The following is a 17,615-nucleotide window of genomic DNA, read 5'->3' as shown; positions in this document are numbered from 1 at the left end:
TTTCAAAGAAATGGAACAAATAATCCTAAAATTTGTATGGAACCAGAAAAGACCCCGAATAGCCAGAGGAATGTTGAAAAAGAAAAGCAAAGCTGGCGGCATCACAATTCCGGACTTCAAGCTCTATTACAAAGCTGCAATCATCAAGACAGTATGGTACTGGCACAAACACAGACACATAGGTCAATGGAACAGAATAGCAAACCCAGAAATGGACCCTCAACTCTATGGTCAACTAATCTTCAACAAAGCAGGGAAGAATATCCAATGGAAAAAAGACAATCTCTTCAACAAATGGTGTTGGGAAAATTGGACAGCCACATGCAGAAGAATGAAACTGGACTGTTTCCTTATACCATATACAAAAGTAGACTCAAAATGCATGAAAGACCTAAATGTGAGAAAGGAGTCCATCAAAATCCTAGAGGAGAACACAGGTAGCAACCTCTTCGACCTCAGCCACAGCAACTTCTTCCTAGAAGCATCACCAAAGGCAAGGGAAGCAAGGGCAAAAAATGAACTATTGGGACCTCATCAAGATAAAAAGCTTTTGCACAGCAAAGGAAACAGTCAACAAAATCAAAAGACAACTGACAGAATGGGAGAAGATATTTGCAAATGACATATCAGATAAAGGGCTACTATCCAAAATCTATAAAGAACTTATCAAACTCAACACCCAAAGAACAAATAATCCAATCAAGAAATGGGCAGAAGACATGAACAGACATTTTTCCAAAGAAGACATCCAAATGGCCAACAGACACATGAAAAAATGCTCAACATCACTCTGCATCAGAGAAATACAAATCAAAACCACAATGAGATACCACCTCACACCAGTCAGAATGGCTAAAATTAACAAGTCAGTAAAGGACAGATGTTGACAAGGATGTGGAGAAAGGGGAACCCTCTTACACTGTTGGTGGGAATGTAAGCTGGTGCAGCCACTCTGGAAAACAGTATGGCAGTTCCTCAAAAAGTTGAAAATAGGGGCGCCTGGGTGGTGCAGTCAGTTAAGCACGTGCCTTCAGCTCAGGTCTTGATCTCCAAGTCCTGGGATGGAGCCCCACATCGGATGCCCTGCTCAGCAGGGAGTCTGCTTCTCTCTCTCTCTCTCTCCCTCTGCCCCTCCCCACTGCTCATTCTCTCTCTCTCTCAAATAAATAAATAAAATCTTAAAAAACAAGTTGAAAATAGAGCTACCCTATGACCCAGCAACTACACTACTAGGTATTTACCCCAAAGATACAAATGTAGTGATCAGATGGGGCACCTGCACCCCAATGTTTACAGCAACAATGTCCACAATAGCCAAACTATGGAAAGAGCCCAGATGTCCATCAACAAATGAATGGATAAAGAAGATGTGGTTATATATATACAATGGAATATTAGTCATCAAAAAGAATGAAATCTTGCCATTTGCAATGACGTGGATGGAACTAGAGGGTATTATGCTAAGCGAAATAAGTCAATCGGAGAAAGACAATTACCATATGATGTCACTCATATATGGAATTTAAGAAACAAAACAGAGGAGCATAGGGAAAAGGAGGGAAAAATGAAACAAGATGAAACCAGAGAGGGAGACAAACCATAAGAGACTCTTAATCATAGGAAACAAACTGAGGGCTGCTAGAGGGGAGGGGAGTGGGGGGGATGGGGTAACTGGGTGACAGACGTTAAGGAGGGCACTTGATGTAATGAGCACTGGGTATTATATAAGACTGATGAATCACTGAACTCTACCTCTGAAACTAATATTACACTATATGTTAATTAATTTAAATTTTTAAAAAATTAAAAAATTAACAAAAATCTGTTTCCTCCCTGGCAACCATCTTTTCATTGTAACTTCCCATGGAGGAAAGGACAAGCTAGCTCTCTGGAGTCTCTTTCATAAGGGCACTAATCCCAATCATGAGGGCTCTGCCCTCATGACCTAATCACCTCCTAAAGGCCCCACCCCCTAATACTATCACCTTGGGTGTTAGGATTTCAACATATGATATTTGGGGTGACACAAACATTCATACCATAGCGACACTTATCACCTTCAAACATACCATATAATTTATTATGTTTTCTAAAAATCTATCTCCCTGACTAAAATGTAAGTTTATACAAGGGAAAGGATATTTCCTTCATTATTGCATTCTAAGCACCAAGAAGAGTAGTGCCTGGCACTTGTAGGTACTCAATAGCACTTGTTGAATTAATAAATGAAAGGGAGAACAAAGATAATGATAGACAAGAGCAAAACTAAAGTCATAGAAGATGGAAAGCAGACTGAAGTGATAACTGAAGCAAGATGAAGGAAACTACATCCAGATTGCCTATAAAGGGGGACCTGATGAGATATAAGGCTTATCTGCTCCATACAACCCTGGGAAGGCTCAAACCTGAAGGTGCCAGTAAGGCACAAGGCTTAAAAGGAGGTGTGGGGGAGCCTGGGTGGCTCAGTCGGTTGAGCCTCAGACTCCTGATTTCGGCTCAGGTCATGATCTCAGGGTCTGAGATGGAGCCCTGTATGGGGCTTCGTGCTCAGCATGGAGTCTGCTTGTCCCTCTCCCTCTTCTCTTCCCTCTGTGCACTCTCAATTTCTCTCAAATAAATAAATAAAATCTTTTTTAAAAAGAGGGTGTAATTGAAAGTCTAGACACAAAACTGGTAAATATCCTCATCCTACCAAGAACATCCATCTTCCTGTAGCAAGAGACTGGAGATCTTTTTCTCAGGAGAAAATGAACCCACAAAAGCACTGAATTTGGAGATACCAGACACTGTTAGAGTGACAGAGGTGTGGAAATAGGAAGATTCCATGTAAGCCTGCATTCTAAATGGTAGGAATCCCACCCCTTTCCCACGCTTCAATTCTAAAAGGCCAGCAGCCAGGCAGGAAACTTGGAGATAATTCACTCAAGAAACTGAATAGCTCCAGGGTAAAGATCACCTGAGACAAACATATTACATAATCACCAGCCATAAAGCCAAGAATCAACAAACACACTCAAACTGAACTGCCAATCAGGTTTTTAAGGCCTCACTCTTAAATATGAATAATCAGTCAAGTATCAACAGCTGTTTGGTTAAAGTCTCCTCTGTGTAAGACAATGACCAAAACAGGAAAAAAATTCCTGAAGGAACAGACAATTCAAAGAACAGAAAAAATACATACACACACGCACACGAACACACACACACACACACACTACATTACTTATATTACTAAAAAAAAGAACAAGATGTTATACAAAAGGATCAGAGAACAAGAAAAATCTTTTGAAATTTAAAGGTAGGATAGCAAAAAATTTCAATAAAGATGTTGGCTTTTTCTTTTTAAGATTTTATTTATTTGACAGAGAGAGAGCACACAAGCAGGGGGAGCAGCAGAGGGAGAGAGAGAAGCAGGCTCCCTGTTGAGCAAGGAGCCCGATGTGGAGTTCGATCCCAGGACCCTAGGATCATGACCTGAGCCGAAGGCAGACGCTTAACCGACTGAGCCACCCAGACGCCCCTAAGATGTTGGCTTTTATATCAAAAAAATTTCACGGAAAGGAAAACAAAAGGGCAGAGATAGAAAATAGAAGAGGAATGAGCAGCAGATTACTGACTCAATCCATGAGGTCCTAAATTCAAATAATAGGAGATATAAGGAAAATATAGAAAATGGGGGAAAGGAGGTAAGAAATAATGCAGGAAACTTTCCCACATCTGAAAGTATTAGCTTCCAGATTGGCAAGTCCTAATTTGTACCCACCACAATGAATGAAAAAAAAAAAGGCCCACTGGGTCATTAAGTTTCAGAGATAAAGAGATAAAGCTTCTAGAGAAAAAGAGGAGAGAAATTACCTACAAAGGATCAGGACTTAAAGTAGCATTTAGACTCACACAACACTGGTGGCCAGATGACAAAACCATATCTTCAAATTTATAAAGGCAAGTTATTCAAACCCAAATCTAGAAATCTAGAAGTTTCAGTCATATGTCAGGAAAGAAAAGACATTTATAGACATGAAAAGACTCAAACTTTACCTCCAGGCACACTTCCTCAGGAATCTAATGGAGGCTATACTCCAGCCAAATGGGAAAGGAAAGACAGGAAAAAGGAAGACAGGAGAGTAGCAAAAAGAGTCCTGGGATAATAGCCATGCAAAAGACCCTGAGAGCCTAGGATGGAAGATTCCAAGAAAAAGGTCTTCAGGGAAAAAACTGAACTCAAGTTGTTGAGCATATGGAGAAGGCAGATAAATGTTTGACAGAGCTCTTCGAGTACTTGGGGAAAAAAATTAGCAATAGGTTCACAGAAAACTAAACCAATGGAAAAATGAGGTAATTATCCATGCCAATAAAAAGTTATAAAAATCCATCACACTGAATAGGACTATGCAGCTATAAAAAAAAATGAAGTGCAGGGGCACCTGGGTGGCTCAGTCGGTTAAGCATCTGCCTTAGGCTCAGGTCATGATCCCAGAGTTCTGGGATGGAGCCCTGCACTGGGCTCCCTGCTCAGCAGCGGAGAGTCTGCTTCTCCCTCTCCCTCTGCCCCTCCCCCGCTCATGCTCTCCTGCTCTCTCTCTCCCTCACTCTCTCTCGCTCTCTCTCAAATAAAAAAAATAAAATCTTTTTAAAAAATGAAGTGCAATATTACATGAAAAAAATCAGGTGCAGGGGCACCTGGCTGGCTCAGCCAATAGAATGTACAACCCTTGATCTCAGGGTTGTGAGTTTGAGCCCCACATCGGATATAGAGATTACTTAAAAATAAAATCTTAAAGGGACACCTGGGTCGCTCAGTTGGTTAAGTGTCTGCCTTCGGCTCAGGTCATGATCCCAGGGTCCTGGGATCAAATCCCGCATCGGGCTCCCTGCTCAGTGGGGAGCCTGCTTCTCCCTCTCCTTCTGCCGTTCCTCCTGCTTGTGCTCTCTCTCTCTCTGACATATAAATAAACAAAATCTTTAAAATAAATAAATAAAACCTTTAAAAATTGTTTTAAAAAAAATGGGTGTAGAACAGGGTCCATATTTTAGCTAAGAAAAGCTTATTTTTTAAAAAAAAATAAGCAAAAACAAAACTTGTTACTTATAGAAGGAGGGAGGGAACTGGGTAGAAGGGACAGAGATAAAAGCTAGACCTCTATAAAGGTACCTTTATTTTGTAGATTTGACTTTGGAACCATGTAAATACTTTACAAAATCGTAAAACAAAATTTAATCAAACTGAAAAAACTCAATCCCTAAAATTTAAAAGGAAGCAAAATAAAAAAAGTAAAAAAGAACCTGTGCATCAAGTATCAAGTTAGTCTTAAAAAAAAGATTTTATTTAGAGAGAGAGAGAGAGAGAAAGAGTGCGAGTAGGGGGGAGGGGCAGAGGGAAAGGGAGAGAATCTCAAGCAGACCCTGCGCTTGGGGCAGTTCTGACATGGGGCTTGATCTCAGGACTGTGAGATCATGACCTGAGCCAAAATCAAGAGTGGGATATTTAACCTACAAGCCACCCAGGCACTCCAAGTTAGTGGCTTAACCACAAAGACAGGTAGTATTTAAGAGGCACAATAATGTGACAAAAAGGAATTGGATATAAATCTTGAGCTCTTTTCAGTTATCAGTTGTTGGTAATAATATTGGTACTCATGTTCTGAAATTATAATATATATAGTAGGAGATATATATATATATACATATAGTAGAATAGAATAAATAATTACGTTAATGTCAGGACTCAAATTTTCATTGTAAGACAAAAGATAAAAATATAAAAATGAAAGAATTTCAGTAAAAGTTCTATCATTCCAAATTTGATTTTAATATATCACTCTGAACTAATATTTTCTCTTTAAGAAAATATTCCTTGGCTCTGTCCACTAGAAAGGGCTTGAAGTATTACCAACCCAGTATAAGTAAGCACCCCTAGCACCCATACTGTGCTTCCAAATACCATTTCCCACTAAAAGAGACAAGGATTCCTTGAAGAAATGGTTGATTCCCAGTCTCAGGCAGAAAAGACTAGATGTGCTAGAAATACCTTATCATTCCAGAACTACTAGGGCCATCCTAAGGCTGAGACAACTTAAAGCAGTTCCAATTGGCTACAAACAGAACAATTTGAGTACCAAAAAATAATAGTAAATTCAGTGGACTAAAACATATCAAGTATGTTAAAAATCCATGATTTGGGGGCACCTGGGTGGCTCAGTGGGTTAAGCATCTGCCTTCGGCTCAGGTCATGATCCCAGGGTCCTGGGATTGAGCCCCGTGTCAGGCTCCCTGCTCAGTGGGGAGTCTGCTTCTCCCTCTCCCTCTGTTCTTCACCCCCCCAACTTGTGCTCTCTTGCTGTCTCTCTCAAAATAAAGAAACTCTTTTAAAAAAAATCCATGATTTCATGATGCTGAAACAAACAAATTTAACTGATTATCTTTTGAAGAAGGTGAAAGAACCAAGGATTTACCCTGTCTTGATTATATCAGTACATCAGGGTAACCAAATAGCTGATAAGGAAAAGTTATTTTTAGAAGAATTCTAACTAACAAATGAAGACATGATAGACTAGGTAATGATCACCAATGACTGCGAAAACCATTAGGTGAAAACCTGACAGGAAATTTTTTAATGAGTGGATCAGGCTGATGACACTGAATCCACAATTCAAACTTAACATCACCGAAAAAGAGCCCATCAGACATATACACGTTAAAAATATTCTCACCTCAAGTTAAATCTGAGTCTAGTCATCTAGATCTACCAGTTTATAGGAAATACAGGGGACAGAGGAAGAACATTAAATGACATCATGAGAATTCAATCAGCAAAATCCAGAATAAGAATTTCCACAGGAAAACCAACCAGTTTCTTCAAAAAATAAATTGCAAGGACAAAAAAATTAAGAGGGAAGGGTACCTACAAATGAAAAGAGAATGAAGAGACATGTTAATCAAATGCAATGTGCATACCTTGTTTGAATCCTGATTTGAACAAACCACCTATAAAACTCAAACCATTTATGTGATACATCGGTGTCAAACCTGAATATTTACTGGATATTTGATATTATGGGATAAATGTTTATTTCTGGATGTAATAAAGGTATGAAGTTATGTTTAAAAAATTAAGTTCTTTCTTTTAGAACTCACACTGAAGTTTCACATTTTATATGATACAATGTCTGGAATTTGCCTCAAACTAATCCAAACGTGTTGGTGGAATGTGGGGTGGGTGAGAGTATAGATAAAATAAGATTGGACACATACTGATAGTTTTTGAAGCTGGGGAATGGGTATATGGGGTTCGTTACACCATTGTTTACTTTTATATGTTTACAATTTTTCACAATATAAAATGAAAGGAAAATTTGTACAATAAAGGAAAATAAAATCTTAGTACACGTACTTGGCTCAGGAATGAATATCTACATAGTCATAACAATAGAAACACTAAATATTAATTTAACCAAGAATTGTGCTATAAAAATAGAAGAAGGGTAGTTTGGGAAGAAAAACAAAGTAAGGGAGAGAAATTCTTATATGCCATAACTGTAAGTCAACAAATAATATGTAACTTGGATAAAGCAAAATACATCAGAATAATGTACTATTTAGAAATACAGAACATCGGGCGCCTGGGTGGCTCAGTTGGTTAAGCAACTGCCTTCGGCTCAGGTCATGATCCTGGAGTCCCTGGATCGAGTCCCGCATCGGGCTCCCTGCTCGGCGGGGAGTCTGCTTCTCCCTCTGACCCTCCCCCCTCTCATGTGCTCTCTCTCATTCTCTCTCTCTCAAATAAATAAATAAAATTTTTAAAAAAAATAATAAATAAATAAATAAATAAAAGAAATACAGAACATCAGAAGAAATAGCTAAAATAAATGCTGTGGTTTCTAGAAAGCAAGACTCAAGAGCAAGGAACGGTAGGACAGAGAAACATCACTTTTCCTTACTAACCTATTACTACTATTTGACTTTTAAAACTATGTACTTGTATTTTTTGATAGTATTTTATTTATAGACTGCTTCTTAGGTCTTGGTGCTCTGGCTGTCAGCTCCCATAAAATTCATATTTTGACTCAAGACTCAAGAGTAGATATTTAAACCTCAAATCAGGGCAAACTAGGGTTATCCTATCATCGTAATGGAATGGACTGTCACTACCAGGAACAGGGAAAGAGAAATGAAGGTATTAAAGAAGTGAAAACAACCAACCTATACATAAGGTATTATTTTTATTACAGTCAGCATCTGGCCTATATTTGAGTACCTACTGGATTGGATCTTAGGTCCCAGTACAAATTTTGCAGGGAAAAGGAATTCCTCTGGATAGATGTGTAGGGTAAACAATTTGCCCAATAGAAGCTGGAAGGGCTGGAAACTTGGGTAAATATTGCAAAGAGGTATCCATTCACCAAACATTTGATGAGCACCACTATGTGTATGAATCTATGCTAAGTGCTGGGCTACAAAATTAAATAATATCCAGCTGCTACCTCCCAGTCTCATGTGGGAAGCACCAATCAATGCACAACAATGCAATATGGTGTAACAAATGCAACAACAGGAGATAAGCAATGGGAGATTAGACTAGAGTACAGAAAGGGGGACTCCCTAATCAGACTGAGGCATCAGATAAGGTTTTCTACAGGATCTAATGTTCGAAATGAATCTTTGAACGTAAGTAGAAGCCAGGGGGAGAAGAGTGAGGGCACTGTGGAGAAAGAACAGCCTCAGGCAGGAGTGAGATAGCTCGGTAGGATAACTTGCGTTCCATACGAACGGAAAGAGGAAAGCAGGTGAGGATGTGGCAGAAGATGAGGCTAGGGACCTTCTCATGAAGATCTGTCAGTGCAAAGATAACAAATTTAAGCTTTATTCTAAAAGCTATTGGGTAACTACTGAAGAATTTTAAGCAAGATTGTGGTATGATTTTATCTGCATTTTAAGGACACCTCTGGCTGCATGCAGTGTAGAGAATAAACCAAGGTAAGGGGTTGGAACTAGTGAAACCAGTTTGGAGGTTACTGTAATAGTTTAGGCAAGAGAAGATGGTAGCTTGGAATTGAGTGATGGTGGTGGTGGTAATGGTGGTGGAAATAGAAGAGGGGGAGGCAAGGTATTTTTAGGAAGGAAAACTGACAGGACTTGGAGACTGATTAGATGTGGCTGAGGAGGAAGGTGGGGATTAAGACAGAGGAGTCTAGGATGACATGTCTCTAGTACATGGTGCTACCATTTACTAAGGTGAGAAAAAAGAAGCATATTCTGAAAGGGAAGAGGATAAATTTGGTTTAGGGCAGTGTTTCTCAACTGGAGGCAACTGTGCCCCCCCCAAGAGACATCTGGAGACAGTTCTGGTTGTCACGACTAATGGCACGTAGTGGGTAGAGGCCAGGGATGTTGCTAAAGTCCTATAATGCACCTAACAGCTCCACACAACAAAAAATGATCCAACCCAAAATGTCAGTAGGGCAGAAGCTGAGAAACCCTGATCTAGGGCAGTGCTGATTTGAATCTGTAGGCCAGTTAAGTGAGGAAGTTCAATAGCCTTTTAGAAATGTACCTCCTAAAGCTCAAGAGGGAACCAGAATGCAAATATAAGTTTAGGAGTTATCAATTTGTAGGTGGTCATTCCAGTCACCAACTATACTTGGGTGCAATCTCCCATGAATGTATCTGAAAAGAAGGTCAAGGACAGAGTCCTGGCGGATACCAACACTTACAGTAGGAAAGGAGAGGAGAAAGAGATCCCATGGGAAAGACTTAGAAGTGGCCAGCAAGATAGGAGGAAAACCATCAGAGAAAGGAATCACAGAAAGCAAACAAAGAAAATGTTTCAAGGAAGGAAATAAGAAAAATAAGTGGTGTCAAAGGCAGAGAAAAGTTGAGTAAGTTAGGGAAAGTTTCCATTGGATTTGGCAAAATAGAATCACTGATGACTTTGACAAGATCAATTTCTATGGGGTGTTAAGGGCAGAAGAACCATGAGTTTTTTTTAATGGGAGCTATTTAATGTTTATGACCTTAAAGAAAAGAGCCAATAGGGGTCATAGGGAAGGAGGTACAGAAACAGGAGAAAGAGGGCATGTAATGAAGAAGCAAAGATCTAAAGGAGGGAGGAGATGAGTCCAACATGGTGTTTCAAGGAAGGATAGGAAGGTTGGAAGACCAACCGCCTCTTTCACTGAAATAGGAGGAAAGGAGGGATAAGATTTCAGTGGAATTGGTAGATGTTAGGAGAACAAGCTCAGAGAATTCTCATGTGATACCCTTAACTTTTCAGGGAAGAATGAGGTACAATCATCTGCTAAGGGCAAGAGTAGAAGTGATGGGGTAGGGAATTGAGGAGAGGTAAGGGTTTAGAGAAGTCACTGAAGAGAATGGGAGAAGAAACTGATGAGGCCCATGTAGGAAGACTTCTGGAGAACAATTCTACAAAGGAAGTTGCATCCTAGCAGCGAAATCCTAGAGGTCAGGATGTGTCCTATTAGAAGGCACCACCCAAGTGTCAGGAACTTAAATCATTAGGAGGGTGGGTGCTGGTAAGAACCAACAGGGAACAAGAGTGTCAGTTGCGAGTGCTGTTCAGTCCTCATGAGCAAGGCTTTTGACTTGTTTTCTTAAGTTCCACAAGGGCAGGGACCATGCCTATTTGAGTCATCATTGGATCCCCAGCACCTGGCACAGTGCCCAACACATAGCAGGCACTCAATAAATAGTAGGTGCATGAAGAAAGAAGGATATAAAAATGTCTTACAGGCCAACCTCATGATGTAGATGCCTTACCACTTACATCTCCCATGATACTTCTCAGTTCTGTTCTGCCGAAAACACTAGCCTTCCAAATATTTCAGACACTTGTCACCTGTTAGACTGCCCTCACCGGTACCTCTTTTTCCTAATACTTCCTTCCTATTAAATTCCTTGGATGCCTGACATGGGCAATAATGGATGAAGTTCTCTCTCCTGCTCTCCACCGTCCCTGAAATGAAACACCAGCAATGTTCTCTCCGTGTTACAAGGTATGCTTTCAGAACAGAGCCCCTCCTCCCCTATAGCACCAGGGGCCGCTCTGTTATTAAAATGTCAGGGACACTACTATTACAGACTGCAATGTCTAGGGTTATCTTCAACCAGTCCTTGTTTCTCATTACCTGTGCCACTTGATTGTGTTTCTCAGGGATGTTTTTCAGATGGTTAGACCGTACACAGACGATGCTTCTGTCTAAAGAAAGAAAACGAATTTGCTTTATATGGTTTTCTTGATGAAAGGTTATTTAGAAATGTCTGGCCATTCAAATACCCTCCTTCAGAGAGGCATACTCAGATTTGAAGAAGTACCTAATTCAAGCTCAAGGCCATTTTTCAGAGAAAACCTGTTTCCTGGTCTAGCCATTTCGAAGCTGATTCTTAATAGAGCATAGAGCTAGCCTGCAATATTTTCTCTCATGCCTCAAATGCACCAATATGACAAGATCTGCTTTCTGTTCAGATTTTAAGAGGGAAATAAAATGTAATGGGTTTTGTTTTTGTTACTGAATAATAGAACACTGACGTCATATACTCATTTAATTCAGCACACGGTGGGGAAAAAGCCAAGTGCCTGCCCTAATGAACTGCAGTTTAGGGCATATGGGTATTAAACAGTGTGACTAATATAAAATGATGGTTTTTCAAGTGGATTTATTGAAAATGGGCAAATGCAAAGTTCAGGAATGGAATCTGGGAATGGGTACTGGGATTAAGTCTCAGAAATACACCACTGTGAACTCCCTTACCACTGCTCACCTCCTCTACCAATTACTTTAAGGCAGATTTATCACAGAAAGTCTAGTTTTCAGGGATATGGAGATATGAAATAGAAAAGGCGACTCTCTAATAAAGAGGAGACTTCTCCCAGTACAGAAAAGGAGCATAAAATGATGATGACGACAATGGTGAGTGGGCAGTGGCAACAACATTAACATTTACTAAGTGCTAACTGGGGCTCAGGCATATGACTTTTCGAGGAAGAAAGGGTGAAAGTTGTGATTCCTAGTGCTATGTGACAATGACTACCCACCGAAAAGCATCCAAAATTAACTTTGTGATCACATTCTGCATCAAAGACTTCTTCAAGGCTGCCATATTTTCCACTCCTCTCTACCCCTCTCCCCCGACACTGTTCCTATACCTTCCTTCTCCTCTCAGCCTTTAGTTTGCTATTTCTACTAGTCATGGCCTTCAACTGACCTCTCCAAGTTCCCAGGTAGTACCCCACGGTCTTCGGATTGCCATCTGGACCTCGGTTCACAGAGAAGGTGGACTTATTTCGGTAGCCATTGATGACAGGCTGGAGAAGGCAGGGCAGGAGAAGCACAATAGGACAAATGAAACCAAAGAGAACAGCAATAAAAGGAACGTAAGAATGTTCTCTGGATGAGGACAAATAAATGGCACTTTCTTGGAAGGTATGGCATTTGTGAAAGTCCATAGCTGAGGTCAAGACACTCCACAGGCACTCCACAGTGGAAAGGAGTTTCAATCTTGCTGTGAAGCAGGGGTCAGCGAACTTTCTCAGTAAAGAGCCAGATAAGAAGTTATTTTAGGCTTTGCAAGTCATATGGTCCTTGTCACAACTACTTAACTCTGCCATGCAGTGCAAAAGCAGCCAGGGACAATCCATAAACAAGCAAGCTCAGCTGTGTTCCAATAAAACTTTACAAAAAAGCAGGGGTGGGTGACAGATACGGCCTAAGGGCCATAGTTTGCCAACCTCTGCCATAAATTAAATTCTGCCTCTCTGAGGCCTCATTCGGTTTCCAAAGTCTGAAATCTTTCTACAGAGGTAATACCGTAGTGGTTGAGAAAGTGAGCTTTGCATCAAATAGACCTGAGTGTGAACCTCAGCTCTGGCACTTTCTAAATGTGTGTCCTTGGGCAAATTACTTAATCTCTCTGAACCTCAACATCTTCATCTGTAAAACAATAGTGCCTACCCCTCAGGGTGACTATAAACAGTCAATGATGATGCATGCTAATCACTTAGCACAGACAATGTGCTAGACAATGATGCATGCTAATCACTTAGCACAGGGCCTGGTCCCCAGAAAGTGCCCAGTAGGTACTGGCTGATATTATTAGCTATTAAGGGGACTTAGTAGATAAAGGATAGGGAAGTAGTGGCTTACAGAGGGTATAATAGGATGGAGAAGACAAGAGAGCCCCTCAGCTCTGGGTGCAGATGTTGTCACAATTGACTCCATTGAGCTTTTGGAGGTAAGACTCTAGTCTCCGTAAAATTCTCTTCTGAGCTTCAAATTTCACCTGCAAAAGAATATATGTAATGAAACAAAGAGACTTATGCAGTATCACCTCGAAAAATGGAAAACAAAGAGGAAAAGAGAAGGCTGTCCCACAGATTCTTGGGTCATGGTCTTAGCAGATAAGGAACCCGTAATGATGGGACAGCAATAGACCTAAGAAGGTATTGGGAGAAAGGTCAAAAGTGAGCTCTTGTGTAAGCTCTTCATTTTAACCGATCTTTCAGATTGAACACCCAAGCTATAGGTCAGTGCAGTGATAATGGAAATGTTTTATGTTGGTATTATATGCCATATAATACGGTAACCACTAGCCACATGTGGCTAATGAGCACTTGAAATGAGGCTCATGTGACAGAGGAACTGAATTTTTTTTTAAAGATTTTATTTATTTATTTGACAGAGAGAGACACAGCAAGAGAGGGAACACAAGCAGGGGGAGTGGGAGAGGGAGAAGCAGGCTTCCCGCCGAGCAGGGAGCCCAACTCGGGGCTCGATCCCAGGACCCTGGGATCATGACCTGAGCCAAAGGCAGACGCTTAACGACTGAGCCACCCAGGCGCCCCAGGAACTGATTTTTTAATCTCATTTAACTTTAGTTAATGTATATAGTTAGTTGCCTCTGCTGTATCAGGACATACGCATTTCTACACTATGCTATGCAAAATCACATGAAAGAAATCACAGGGCATTAAGAGTACACTTATCTTGATGAGCACTAATATATAGAATTGTTGACTCACTATACTGTACACTGGAAACTAATTTAATATTGTATGTTAACTATACTGGAATTAAAATTTATTTTATTTTTTTTGTTAAAGATTTTATTTATTTGACAGAGAAAGACACAGCGAGAGAGAGAACACAAGCAGGGGGAGTGGGAGAGGGAAAAGCAGGCTTCCCGCGGAGCAGGGAGCCCGATGCGGGACTCGATCCCAGGACCCAGGGATCATGACCTGAGCCCAAGGCAGACGCTTAACCGACTGAGCCACCCAGGCGCCCCATGGAATTAAAATTAAAAAAAAAAAAATCACAGGGCTCATGGGAAAAATGGGGTTAGGCACACACATTCCAAAACTTTATAGGATCACACATAGAAAGGATAGGAACCTAACAAAAAGGGTAATACAGTTTTCCACATTCACTGGTTAAGAAATGGGGCGCCTGGGTGGCTCAGTTGGTTAAGCAGCTCGGGTCATGATCTCAGGGTCCTGGGATTGAGCCCTGCATCAGGGCCCTGGGATCGAGTCCTACATCAGGTTGCCTGCCCAGTGGGGAGCCTGCTTCCCCCTCCCTGCCCCTCCCGCTGCTTGCGCGCTCTCTCTCGAATAAATCTTAAAAAATAATAAAAAATTAAAAATAAAAAAAATAAAAGGTTAAGAAATTTATAGATAGATACTACAATAAGGATGGCTTGTGGAAGTGGCTGTCCACTTGGGAATGATCCTGAAGTGGTGAAAGGAGGGTTATGTGTCACACACAGAAAGATCTAGCAGCAGACATGGATGAGCATGGCTCAAACCACACTCAGTGAACTGCGGGAACCCGTAAATGCTTGAGGCACGTGTGCGTGTTCATTTTATGCATTCTTATGCAGCTCGGTTCTGCTGGGTAGTTTGCTTCTTTCATCTGGTGTTTCTCGCGGACAAAAAAAAAATCACTCCTAAGCCAACGTGAAATTTGCATTATGTTCAAATTGTTCCTTAATCTATCAATTCCTTGGAACAAATTTGTGTTTTTAAAACAAGCATTACAGCAGAATTGACTGTATTTAAAATCAAATAGCCACATGTAGCTAGTGGCTACCGGGTTGGAAAGTGCAGCTATGTATAAAGCAGCAAGAGTACTTGCTATTCACACATACAGAGAATAACAAAAAAGCAAGGGAGAAAGGAAACAGGCATTTCCCGGTATGTCTCCAGAGTTTGGAAGACGTAACAGGTGTAAAGTTTCAGATTTATATTACATTAAATTCATATTATATTAAAATTTCAGATTCATATTACTTAGCCACCAAAAAGAATGAACTCTTGCCATTTGCAATGATGTGGATGGAACTGGAGGGTATTATGCAAAGCGAAATAAGTCAGTCGGAGAAAGACAAATACCATATGATTTCACTCATATGTGGGATTTAAGAAACAAAACAGATGAACAGAGGGGAAGGGAAGGAAAAATAAAATTAGAATGAAACCAGAGAGGGAGACAAACCATAAGAGACTCTTAACTCTAGGAAACAAACTGAGGGTTGCTGGAGGGGAGGTGGGGGGGGATGGAGTAACTGGGTGATGGGCATTAAGGAGGGCATGTGATGTAATGAGCACTGGGTGTTGTATGCAACTGACGAACCACTAAATTCTAACTTTGAAACTAATAATACCGTATATGTTAATGTGAAAAACTAAATACATTTGAAAAAAACTTTTCAGGGCACCTCGGTGGCTCAGTTGGTAAGCGACTGCCTTTGGCTCAGGTCATAATCCTGGAGTCCCAGGATTGAGTCCTGCATCAGGCTCCCTGCTGAGCAGGGAGTCTGCTTCTCCCTCTGACCCTCCCCCTCTTATGCTCTCTCTCTCTCTCTCATATAAATAAGTAAAATCTTTAAAAAAAAAAAAACAAAAGAAAAAAGCTTTTCATTAGCATATTGATTTTAAGCACCTGTTGGGGGATCTGGGTAGAGCTGTCCAGTCAAGCTTCCTACAAGTCTGGCACCATTCCCCCTGATGGAACTGGGGAGTGAAAACGTAAGCTGGGTACCAACCTTGAGCTGTTCCTCATAGCTCAGCCTCCAGAGTGGCGTCACAACATCAGCCAGCCTTAAAAAAAATAGTTCAGGCACTTCATTCATTATATAAATATGTACTGAGCACCTACTATGCATAAGTACTTCCTGCCACCATTTTCTCTGGCATTTTACTTATTCAGAAAACCTAACTCTCATGCCCCTGGGGAGATACAGTCTGGGAGAAGAGCCCATTTTGGTGCTGTCTACTTAACAAAGCAGAACAGATGGGCAAACTTAATATAAGAAAAATCCAGATTTATCAGGAGGTAATTAATCATATTACAAAAGGCTTCACTGTTGGGTTCCTTTAAATAGCTCACCTCCCTAATGCTTTTAAAATATAATTTGATTTAGAAAATACATTTGTTGCATAAAATGAGGTATATTTGTGTTTGCATGGCTGCAACGGGACTATTCATTTGTAAGCCATCTGATCGCTCTCTGGATTCCTGGTTTTCAGCATACCTGCCCTGGGCCTTTATAGAGACAAGGTCCCAGTTTAATATCTCATTTCTGTGAAAAACACACTTAGAGGCAAGGAGAATATTTTCTGCCATCACAAAGCATTTCCACCAACATTCTTCAGGTGTCTTCAAATTTGCCCTGGGTATCCTACCTCAGGCGCCCCCTTGATCCCTTGCAATGCCATGTTAGTTACAACAGGAATACAGAATTTTAGGAGACCCAGAGATTCAGACTTGCTAATGGGAAACAATATCCACCTGGGTCTTACCTTTCCTGCCAGGAACCATCAAGTGGTCCAACACGGCTTGGTTTCTTCTGACTTTTCTGTCCTCTTTGACACTTCTTGGGTATCACGTCGGTGAAGTTTCCCTCACATGCTGAGCCCAGAAAGGGCTGTGACCAACCCAGAGGCTTAGTGGCACACCAGGGGAACGATCCTGGTTTGGGGAGGAGAACCACCCTGGAGAGGAAACATCTCGGGCTATGCATTGGGACTCTTCTTTTAATCCCTGCCAACCACAGAAACACCTGCATGAAAGGTGAACAAACAGAAGTTGGGAAACAGAAGCACAACTCCCAAACCCCTTCATTCATTTACAAACCCTTACAGAAGCTCAGCACCCAGCACACTGCCTGGCAGAGAGTCAACACTTGGTAAAAGCAGGCCTGCTGAATGGAACTGAATTACTGCATGTCAGGTACTGGCTTAGGTTCCCAAAATAAAAAGATGAGGAAAATATACTCATTGTCCTCCAGGGAAGAGTTCAACACTCTGGATACACCTCTATGGCTGGTTCCTCTCTATATTCTACCCTCCCACCCAAAAACCAACCAGTCAACTACTATTTAGTACGTGCTAGACTATGTGCAAGACACCGTGCCACACAAGATTACAATCTAATTGAGAAGATCAAGTGCAGATGCAGGACAAGATGACAATAAATAACACAATGTGCTTAGTTCCTGACAAATGCTCAGGAAAAGCTTCCCAGAGCAGGTAAGCCTTGCACCAGGACTTAAAGGATGGCAGGGAGCTGAAACAGATGGCTAGACCAGTCTGGCTAAAACAGTAA

The 17,615-nt window shown here is 41.0% G+C and overlaps 1 protein-coding gene across 1 annotated transcript in view; it reads right to left on the bottom strand.

Annotated features, from left to right (window-relative positions):
* TRMT2B (tRNA methyltransferase 2 homolog B) overlaps positions 1-17,097 on the bottom strand; it is a 35,611-nt gene extending 18,514 nt beyond the window's left edge. The window contains 6 exon segments of the mRNA XM_032390084.1: positions 11,142-11,212; positions 12,220-12,319; positions 13,158-13,220; positions 13,222-13,293; positions 16,054-16,108; positions 16,811-17,097. Coding sequence (XP_032245975.1) covers positions 11,142-11,212; positions 12,220-12,319; positions 13,158-13,220; positions 13,222-13,293; positions 16,054-16,108; positions 16,811-17,076 — 627 coding nt within the window. The 5' untranslated portion in view covers positions 17,077-17,097.
* Between the last annotated feature and the right edge of the window lie 518 nt (positions 17,098-17,615).

This window comes from Phoca vitulina, unplaced genomic scaffold (genome assembly GCF_004348235.1).
Source record: "Phoca vitulina isolate PV1807 unplaced genomic scaffold, GSC_HSeal_1.0 scaffold57, whole genome shotgun sequence".
In the NCBI taxonomy this organism is placed as follows: domain Eukaryota; kingdom Metazoa; phylum Chordata; class Mammalia; order Carnivora; family Phocidae; genus Phoca; species Phoca vitulina.
Note: the sequence above shows the minus strand (reverse complement) of the source record. Positions and strands in the feature narration are given on the sequence as shown.